Below are 10,736 nucleotides of genomic sequence, written 5' to 3'. Positions count from 1 at the left end.
TAAGGAATAAGTTACTCTTACAGCTAAATGAAGCCAAGTCACACAGTGTAGGCTGGGAATTCAGATCCTTTATAGCTCCAACGAAAACCATCAGTCCTGAGCAGCTAGCTTGAGCATACAGTTGTTTTAGAACAAGATTAAGAGAAAAGGTCATTATGTAACAAAATAATAAATCTCAGACAACAAAAAATAGAGACTCCTATACAGGCACAGAGGGGCTCACAAAGGCAGGCCATTTGGATGTTTGCAGCTCAGCTGAGCAGGAGACCAGCAGCAGTGACTCGTGAGGCCGCACTTGAACCTCTGTACTGTCTCTTTTGAGTGCTGGCCATCTTGCTGGCCAGTGCTTCCAGGCAGTTTTGACACAGTCCTGCTGACCAAGAGTCGCTGTGAGTCCCAGATCTCCAAGCTCTGTAATAAACTGGTCTTCCTGAAAAGAGTGGACATGTTCCGCCTTCATAATAGAGATACAAGTTTGTATTTAAAATGTTACCGTTGATCAAGATACAGTGGATTATTTTATTAGATAGCAATAAAGCAAATTACCCAAATTACCCACAGCCCACCAAAGTACTAAAACAGACACTATGTAAGCCCTCACATGGTAAATAAGATTAAAGGCATGTAACTAGTATATAAACCAGAATGTAATAGGCTACTGTTGCATTTAAATAACTGTTTTCCTGTTTCCTTCGGTGGGTGAGGCCTGGATGGACCGCACCACAGTGGCTCTGGAGTCCCCGAAGGCGTTGCTGGCGGAGGCCTGGCCAGGCCCGAGCTGCTGGGCTTTGCTGGCCGCCTCGCCATTGGTGGGGTCATCCTTGTCCGCAAAGCCTGTGCCGAACAGCTCCTCCATGAGGCTGTTCTTCTTGTCCCGGAACGCCGTCTCCTTGGCTTTGGCCCTGGCGCCTTGCCGAATGAGGGCTCGTAGCCGGCAGACTCCAGCCGCAGCTCCTGGTCACTGCGGTGCTTGTTTACACCGTGGCGGCAGCGTGGGCTGCCCGAGGCCTGCCCGCAGGACGTGGGCAGCCCGTGGTGCAGGTTCTCGGTGGCCTCGGTGAAGGAGTAGTGCTTTCGTGGCCGAGGGGTCTTGCTAAAGCCCTGCCCGTGCTCCATATCATCGGCCTCGCCCACCTCGATCACCTCGCCCATCTCGGCCACTTCCCTGGCCGGGACCTCGCCCTCTGCATCTGCGGGGACCTCGCTTCCCCTTGCCATTGCCTCGACTTCTGGTGGCATGACTTTCTTTTCTTGATCTTCCCTTTTCTCTTCTTGCCTCCTAATAGTTTCCAGAGAGGCTTGTGGTTTTGGGTGTTCGTCCTCCTTTGATAGATCTGCATTAGAAAGATTAAGATTAGCTGGGCGATGGTGGCGCACGCCTTTAGTCCCAGCACTCGGGAGGCAGAGGCAGGCGGATCTCTGTGAGTTTGAGTCCAGCCTGGTCTACAGAGTGAGATCAGGACAGGTACCAAAACTACACAGAGAAACCCTGTCTCGAAAAACAAACAAACAAACAAACAAAAGATTTAAGTACCCTCAAACAAGTAGTAGATTTTAGAAGCACTCCTACCCCCATGGTGCAGTGGCTGAGGGTGCAGCCTGAGTTCCATACACTAGAAAGCAAAATTCCAAAGCTGAGACATGGCCGTGCCAGACTACCCTCAGCACTGAGGGCCTGAGACAGGCACCTCCATCCGTGTGTTTGGGGTGGAAGAAAACATGGTGGCCTGCCCCGACCTCCACCCGTGTATTTGGGGCTGAGGGTGTAACTCAGTAACAGAGTACTTGCCGAGCATGTCTAAGGTGCCACGTTTGATGCCCCACCTCCATAAAACCAACCAGCCCCACCCAGCCAGAGAAACCTCAGTGGGTTTCCATTTCAGACTCCAGACAAGCCACTGACGTGACAGACTGGTGAATACACACAAGGCACTAACACACAGAAGGGGCATTGTTAATAAGTTTTCCTTGACTGTTCCAAATGGGAGTTAGGAAAAAATTATTCATGTACAAATACTAAGAAAATCTTCCCTCGAGGGTATGAAAATATGTTAAATATCAATTAACACAAGAACCTTTCTACTCATTAAATAGGAGTCATTTCCACCAGAAGCTGAGGGAATGGCCCACCGATGGGTGTGTAAATTGGCAGTTTCTACACACAACAAACCTACACAACCAGACGGCTGCACTGCAAATATGCCAGACGAGCAGTCCGGGAGGGACAGCATGCAGCTCTGGGGGTCCTGGGCAGCTGTGGGCAAGAGGCCTTATGGGAATGATGATTCTACACTACAACAGGAGCTCAGGGTATTTTGCATTTATTGCTGCAGCTGGTGTGTGTGTGTGTGTGTGTGTGTGTGTGTGTGTGCGCGTGCGCGCGCGCGTCTAGAACCATGCCTCACCATAGTATATGCTCAAATAGACTTTGTCAAATGAACAAATACATTTTCCAAATGGGCTTAAAAATAAGTGGAAAGGGCCGGAGAGATGGCTCAATGGTTAAGAGCACCAGCTGCTCCTCTAGAGGACCCGGGATCAATTCCCAGCACCCAAATGGTAGCTCACAACTGTCCGTAACTCTAGTTCCAGAGGATCCACTACACTAGGCATGCATGTGGTGTACATATCTCTACATGCAGGCAAAATACCCATATACATAAAATCTTTAAAAAAAAGTAAGTGGAAAGATAAAATGAGCACCGAGCATGGGAGACACCGCAGCCTTGAGGCAGAACGCTGCCAAAGCTGTTACTTAACCCTTTGACCTCACAGCACAAGTGTGGCCCCAGATTCTCTACTCAGCTCTCCTCTCAGGCCTGGGGAAATGCATGGACTCCTGGCTTGCTCACCGGCTCAGCTTTTCCGGCTTCTCCCAGCTCAACTGTTAGCAGTGGTGAAATATAAAAGTGTGACCAAGTCTTCAAGGTTCTGAGGGAAATGATAACCTGGAATTTTTACCTATGTTTGGGTACAAGAGTGACATTCCAGATGAGGGGCCCAGGTCTGCCCAACGGCCACCTGTCCCCAGGAAGCTCTAGGAGGCGGTGTGCTCTTAAGACAATGAGATTTGCTATGCGAAGATGAGGACGTGGCTTAGTGAACAAATACTCAGGGGAGAAGCAGGTGGTAATGGGAGCCTGGGGAATGCTGGGAGATCCAGCTGTATACTGCAGCAGCCAGGCCAGGACCAACCCACACACCCCACTCCCTTCTTCTCCAGGCTCCCCCATACCAGGGAAGCCAGGGCTTTGCCCTGCCCTGTGACCTAGACTCCTCTGATCAGCTTGGCTCAGCCGTCAGCCCCTTACGCCCACAGAGATATTTTGCTTTGAGCTGCTCCCAAGAGCTGGAAGTTAATCTTGGTGACAGAGGTCTGGACTCTGAGTAGCCCGTTCATGCTCTGACCTCTTCCTGTCTTGGCTCCGCCCACAGGAGCCCTGGCAGAGGCTGTGGAGCTAATGACTTTTGTGACCAGGGCCCTGAGCTGGAGACATTTTAAAGTTGTTGTTACCTTCGCATTTTCTCTTAGGCTCCTCTTGCTTTGGTAGTTTACACATATAGCAAGAAATTTCGTGGTTTGTTTCAGTTGATTTTTCCTTATGACCAATGCTTCCTGTTGTCTTTTTACCCTATAATTTAGAAAAGCAGTATAAATTTATAATTATATATTTAAATAAATATCAATGTTTTTTGTATACAGAAAATGACTGCTTTTAGTTACTCTCCCCTCCCTCCCTCAGAGAGAGGGTTTCTCGTGGAACAGTCCTGGCTGTACTGGAACTCAAGGCTAGTCTTGAACTCACAGAGATCAGCCTGCCTCTGCCTCCTGAGTGTTGGGACTAAAGGCGTGCGCCACCATACCCGGCCAGTTATTCTATTTTTGTTAAAACGTTTTTTTAGACAATGCAAGATTTTAGAGTTCTCATACCTTTGTTGTCCAAGATGGGACATCTGACTTTTGGGTTTCCTGGTGTCTCATATTTACAAAATTTTTTCTGTCTGCTTGTACTGATTTTGTTGAAGAAACTATAAAATAGGTAGATTTTATGTGAGAAACATTTTATATTCAGAAGCTATGAAGTAGCCTTTAAACATTCGATATAACCATGAAGCCCAGTGCAGGAGGCAGTTTGTAGGCCTCAGAGGTTATGAGCATCGCTGTGTTGGGGAAATCGGGTAGGAGCTGGGACAAGGCAGCATTGCTGTGTGGTCGACATTGCTCTTTGTTCCTGTGGTAAGGCTGTCGGAAGAGGCCAAGCCGCTGCTGCCACACCATGCCAGAGCTCCTGAGGCCTGGTGAGTAGATTGTCCATGACGTGAACAAGAGCTGTGAACACCGAAACTAGACTTCACTGAAACATTCTCATGTTGACAGCAGACACACTGTCTTTTCTGGTAGGCTTCACTCAGGATTCTAATCTAGAGTGAATGGAGGCCAAGAAACTCGAGGCTGCTGCCTTTGAAAGCAAACCTGCTGCTTCTACTGCTCTGAGGTGAGGGTTCCACAGTGCCGAGCAGAACCTGAGGCTGGCAGGGATGCAGTGCCTATGAGAACGTGTCTTATATAGCAAAATGCAGGACGGGAGCACCAGCCTGGACAGTGCTGTGTGTGGGAGTCTACAGCTGTGGAGTTCTAGAGTGAGAACTTTGCTATTGTGATAGGGGAAGGTCAGTCACTGCTCAGACCTGAGGGACCGTGTGCGTGTGCATGTGCGTGTGTGTGCGCGCGTGCGTGCGTGCGTGCGTGCGTGCGTGCGTGTGTGTGTGTGTGTGTGTGTGTGTGTGATTTTGACCAGAGTGATGGTTACATGGCTGCAAGCATTTGCCTAAGTCCACTGATGCTGCAGGCTAACACAGGTACAGGTTATAAAATTTACCTCAAACAACTTCATGTTCAGAAGTTGCACACTGACTAATAGGTCTCCTTAGAGAGCTCTGTGACTGTCATTTTGTTTCATCTGAGGTAGGGGCAGAAAGGACAGCCCAGTGGGAACAAGAGCATTGCTCTTTTTTTTTTTTTTCACAGTATCACAACTCCATTTTTTCTACAATCACAAAATGCATTCCGGTACCTAGTCAAGTGGCTGTGAAAGGTTTCCTATATAAATTAGGAAAATATACCCAGATACTTAAAAAAAATTTTTGAGCAAAAGAGACTAAAACATACCTTTTGGGTAGTCTTCTTTTTCATGTAAATTTTTAAGTATTCGATTAGTGTAGATGTTTTTAATTTCCAGCTCACGATCCTTCTCCTAAAAAGAGCCACAGTGTCAGTTTCCCATAAACACTTGCTTTATAAACCTTGACTTAAAGGAGCAATTTAAGAGAAAAGCACTGTGGGCCGTAGCAGCTGCTGGTGACAAGATCAGTCCCAGCCACCATCCATACTTAGTGACCACAGTATTGGATAGCAGGGAGGAAGCCCTTCATCCAGCTTCTGTTGGGGCTGTGCACAGGGGTGCGGCGGGCAAGGCCTACAGCAGGACGGCACCGCTTAGCTTCAAACCCAACATCCATGCTTGAGAATAATGGAAAGACAAAAGCTTTCTAAGTCTTAACTTGTTGGGGGTAAGAAAAGGACTAAGAACCTGAATGTACCTCCTCAATTATATATTGAGACAAGCCTGCTGGAGTCCACCACTGTCTCCCAGGTCACCTCCATCCCGCTTCTGACCATGAAGAAATGTCAGCGAAGGAAACATTACAGACCTCTGTATGTCTGAGCTGTAGAGTATAGGCTTTATATTAAAAGTTTTTTAAAATTTATTTTTATGAGTGTTTTGTTGAATGTTTTGCCTACATGCATCTATGTGCACTGTGTGTGAGCCTGGTGTCTGCAGAGGCCAGAAGAGGGGATTAGATCCCTTGGAACTGGATTTATAGATGGTGTGAGCCGCCGTGTGGGTGCTGGGCTGAACCTGGGTTCTCTGCAAGAGCAGCCAGTGCTCCTAACCACTTGGGCATTGCTTCAGTCCTTCATTATTTATTTTAATTTTTTTGGTTTTTTGAGACAGGGTTTCTCTATGTAATAGCCCTGGCTGTTCTGGAACTCACTGTATAGACCAGGCTGGCCTTGAACTCACAGAGATGTGCCTGCCTCTGCCTTCTGAGTGCTGGGATTAAAGGCGTGCACCACCACTGTCTGGCTCCAATCCTTTATTTTTATGCTTTATTTAATCATAAAATTTTATTTTGGTATGTACGTACATGAATAAGAAATATTTTTTTTTAAGAATGCATTTTTCCAGAAACAGAGTATTATGGTTCATCCCCCCTTTCCTGCTTTCTCATATTTTCACATTTAGCTCAGAGACTGGAAATGCCAACAGTTATGGTTGTGACAACCTAAGCCCATGGAGGCCAGGAGGTGGTGCTGGATCTCCTGGAACTAGTTAAGTAAAGATGGTTGTAAGCTGCCACGTGGGTGCTGGGAGCTGAACCCAAGTCCTCTGCAAGAACAGCAAGTGCTCATAACTGCTGAGCTGTCTCCAGCCCTCACACTGCTTTAGATAGGGATTTCAGTGTTTTCAGTGACTCACGTTTTGGTTTCTGGAAAGCTCAGTCCTGTCTTTTGGCTGTAGGGGAGGCCTACATTATGGATTCTCTTTTGTCATGTTAGTGACAGTTAATAGCCATTGATTAGAACTATTAATTCATCAGGAATTTAAAACTAGTGATATTCTGACCCTATTGCTCCTTCTTTATGAAATGGAATGCTATATAAGGAGGAAAGACCCCTTCACACCGTTGGGTTACTTGGAGGCAGAGTTCATGCAGAAAAGGTTAAAAAATATATATCTTTTAAAAATGTTTTAAAGGCCGGGCGGTGGTGGCGCACGCCTTTAATCCCAGCACTCGGGAGGCAGAGGCAGGCGGATCTCTGTGAGTTCAAGGCCAGCCTGGGCTACCAAGTGAGCTCCAGGAAAGGCACAAAGCTACGCAGAGAAACCCTGTCTCGAAAAACCAAAAAAAAAAAAAAAAAAAGTTTTAAAATACTGGTTCTCCAGCATTCTCCAAAGACAACAGTTGCTGGTGTCTGGTTGTCTGTCACTGGTGTGTGTGTGTTATCTGAGTGTGCCACGCATATGAGCACGTGCCCATTAGGTAATGTTACAGAGGCCAGAAGAGGGCACCGACGGTTCTCCTCAAACACTCTCCATTCCTTTTTCTCCTTGAACCTGAGGCTCCTGTTTTCTGGGTAAAGCTGGAAGCTAGCAATCCTCCTGCCTGTCTCCCCCAGACTGAGGTTATAGGTGTGCCTGGGGAACCCAACTTGTTACATGGATTTGAACTGCAGCCTTCATGATTGTGCAGCAAATGCTCCTAATGCAGAGCTATCTCTCCAGACCCAGTGTTTTAACAATGATGAATGGATTTGATCATTTTCAACTGTTCAATTGTTTTTCCTTTATATAAAATGCTATTCTTTGACAATTTCATATATATATATATGAAATGTTTGATAATTATATTCACCCCATTCTAACTCTCTTATATTTTACTTCCTTTAATTTTTTAAAATTAATTTTTTTTTGACTTCCACATATTTTATTGCATATCTGATTACTACTTCATTATAACAATATTATTCATTATTTTATTCTATTTATTAAATTTATTTCTAAATATATATTTTTTTGATATATATTTTTTATTTTACAGTATCATTCAGTTCTACATATCAGCCATGGGTTCCCCTATTCTCCCCCCTCCCACGCCCTCCCCTTACCCCCAGCCCACCCTCCATTCCCACCTCCTCCAGGACAAGTCCTCCCCCGAGGACTGTGATCAACTTGGTAGACTCAGTCCAGGGAGGTCCAGTCCCTTCCTCCCAGACTAAGCCAGGTGTCCCTGCATAAGTTCCAGGTTTCAGACAGCCAACTCATGCAATGAGCACAGGACTTGGTCCCACTGCCTAGATGCCTCCCAAACTGATCAAGCCAATCAACTGTCTCACCTATTCAGAGGGCCTGATCCAGCTGGGGGCCCCTCAGCCTTTGGTTCATAGTTCATGTGTTTCCATTCATTTGGCTATTTTTTTTCAATAATTGAGTAAAACTGAAATTTATTATATGCCACAGTCGTCCTAGGGACCTCCATGCTATATATATAGCCTCTATGGTTCTATGGGTTGTGGTCTGATTGTTCTTTATTTTATATCTAGAATCCACCAATGAGTGAGTACATACCATAACTGTCTTTCTGGGTTTGGGTTACCTCACTCAGGATGATTTTTTCTAGTTCCATCCATTTGCCTGCAAATTTCATGCTTTCATTGTTTTTCTCTGCTGAGTAGTACTCCATTGTGTATATGTACCACATTTTTTTCATCCATTCTTCCATTGATGGGCATCTAGGTTGTTTCCAGGTTCTGGCTATTACAAATAGTGCTGCTATGAACATAGCTGAGCATGTATCTTTATGGTATAAATCAGCATTCCTTGGGTAGATGACCAAGAGTGGGATGGCTGGGTCTTGAGGTAGTTCGATTCCTAATTTTCTGAGAAATCGCCATACTGATTTCCACAGTGGTTGTACAAGTTTACATTCCCACCAACAGTGGAGGAGTGTTCCCTTTGCTCCACATCCTCTCCAACATTGACTGTCATTGGTGTTTTTGATCGTAGCCATTCTAACAGGTGTAAGGTGGTATCTCAGAGTCGTTTTGATTTGCATTTCTCTGATGATTAAGGATGTTGAGCATTTCTTTAAATGTCTTTCAGCCATTTGTAGTTCTTGTTTTGTGAATTCTCTGTTTAGCTCTTTAGCCCATTTTTTAATTGGACTGTTCAGTGCTTTGATGTCTAGTTTCTTGAGTTCTTTATATATTGTGGAGATCAATCCTCTGTCAGATGTGGGGTTGGTGAAGATCTTTTCCCAATCTGTTGGCTGTCTTTTTGTCTTATTGACTGTGTCTTTTGCCCTGCAAAAGCTTCTCAGTTTCGAGAGGTCCCATTTATTAATGGTTGTGCTCAGGGTCTGTGCTGTCGGTGTTTTATTTAGGAAATGGTCTCCGGTGCCAATGCGTTCAAGAGTGCTTCCTATTTTCTTTTCTATTAAGTTTAGTGTAACTGGATTTATGTTTAGGTCTTTGATCCACTTGGACTTGAGTTTTGTGCATGGTGATAGATATGGATCTATTTGTAATCTTTTACATATTGACATCCAGTTATGCCAGCACCATTTGTTGAAGATACTTTCTTTGTTCCATTGTATAGTTTTGGCTCCTTTGTCAAAAACCAGGTGTTCATATGTGCATGGATTAATGTCAGGGTCTTCAATTCGATTCCATTGGTCCGTATGTCGGTTTTTATACCAGTACCAAGCTGTTTTTATTACTATAGCTCTATAGTAGAGTTTGAGGTCCGGGATGGTGATGCCTCCAAGGGTTGCTTTATCGTATAGGATTCTTTTAGCTATCCTGGGTCTTTTGTTTTTCCATATGAAGTTGAGTATTTTTCTTTCCAAGTCTGTGAAGAATTGTGTTGGGATTTTGATGGGGATTGCATTGAATCTGTAGATTGCTTTTGGTAAGATTGCCATTTTTACTATGTTAATCCTACCTATCCATGAGCATGGGAGATCCTTCCATTTTCTGATATCTTCTTCAATTTCTTTCTTTAGAGATTTAAAGTTCTTATCAAAAAGGTCTTTCACTTGTTTAGTTAGTGTTATCCCAAGGTATTTTATATTATTTGTGGCTATTGTAAAGGGTGATGTTTCTCTGACTTCTTTCTCAGCCCTTTTATCATTTGTGTATAGGAGGGCTACTGATTTTTTTGAGTTGATCTTGTATCCTGCCACTTTACTGAAGGAGTTTATCAGCTGTAGAAGTTCCCTGGTAGAGTTTTTGGGGTCACTTATGTATACTATCATATCATCTGCAAATAGTGAAAGTTTGACTTCTTCCTTGCCAATTTGTATCCCTTTGATCTCCTTTTGTTGTCTTATTGCTCTAGCTAGAACTTCTAGTACTATATTGAATAAATATGGGGAGAGTGGACAGCCTGTCTTGTTCCTGATTTAGTGGTATCGCTTTGAGTTTCTCTCCATTTAATTTGATGTTTGCTGTTGGCTTGCTATAAATTGCTTTTATTATGTTTAGAAATGTTCCTTGTATTCCTAATCTTTCTAAGACCTTTATCATGAAGGGGTGTTGGATTTTGTCAAAGGCTTTTTCAGCATCTAGGGAGATGATCATGTGGTTTTTTTCTTTCAGTTTGTTTATATGGTGTATTACATTGACTGATTTCCGTATGTTGAACCATCCTTGCATCCCTGGGATGAATCCTACTTGGTCGTGATGGATGATTGTTTTGATGTATTCTTGGATTCGGTTTGCCAATATTTTGTTGAGTATTTTTGCATCAATGTTTATGAGGGAGATTGGTCTGTAGTTCTCTTTCTTTGTTGCATCTTTGTGTGGTTTGGGTATCAGGGTAATTGTAGCCTCATAAAAAGAGTTTGGTAGTGTTCCTTCTGTTTCTATTGTGTGGAACACTTTGAAGAGGATTGGTATTAGTTCTTCTTTGAAAGTCTGGTAGAATTCTGCACTGAAACCATCTGGTCCTGGGCTTTTTTTGGTTGGGAGACTTTTGATGACTGTTTCTATTTCTTTAGGGGTTATTGGTCTATTTAAATGGTTTATCTGGTCTTGATTTAATTTTGGTATGTGGTATTTATCCAGAAAATTGTCCATTTCTTCTTGGTTTTCCATTTTTGTGGAGTACAGG

General features: G+C 44.2%; 1 protein-coding gene across 1 annotated transcript in view; it reads right to left on the bottom strand.

The window, feature by feature from the left end:
• Positions 1-48: 48 nt before the first annotated feature.
• Positions 49-10,736, bottom strand: part of Lca5l (lebercilin LCA5 like) — a 43,123-nt gene continuing 32,435 nt past the window's right edge. Inside the window, 5 exon segments of the mRNA XM_037209610.1 lie at positions 49-909; positions 912-1,334; positions 3,515-3,632; positions 3,932-4,029; positions 5,171-5,255. Coding sequence (XP_037065505.1) covers positions 668-909; positions 912-1,334; positions 3,515-3,632; positions 3,932-4,029; positions 5,171-5,255 — 966 coding nt within the window. The 3' untranslated portion in view covers positions 49-667.

The sequence above is a fragment of the Peromyscus leucopus genome, chromosome 12 (assembly GCF_004664715.2).
Source record: "Peromyscus leucopus breed LL Stock chromosome 12, UCI_PerLeu_2.1, whole genome shotgun sequence".
NCBI lineage: Eukaryota > Metazoa > Chordata > Mammalia > Rodentia > Cricetidae > Peromyscus > Peromyscus leucopus.
This window is presented reverse-complemented; position numbering and strand designations above follow the sequence as displayed.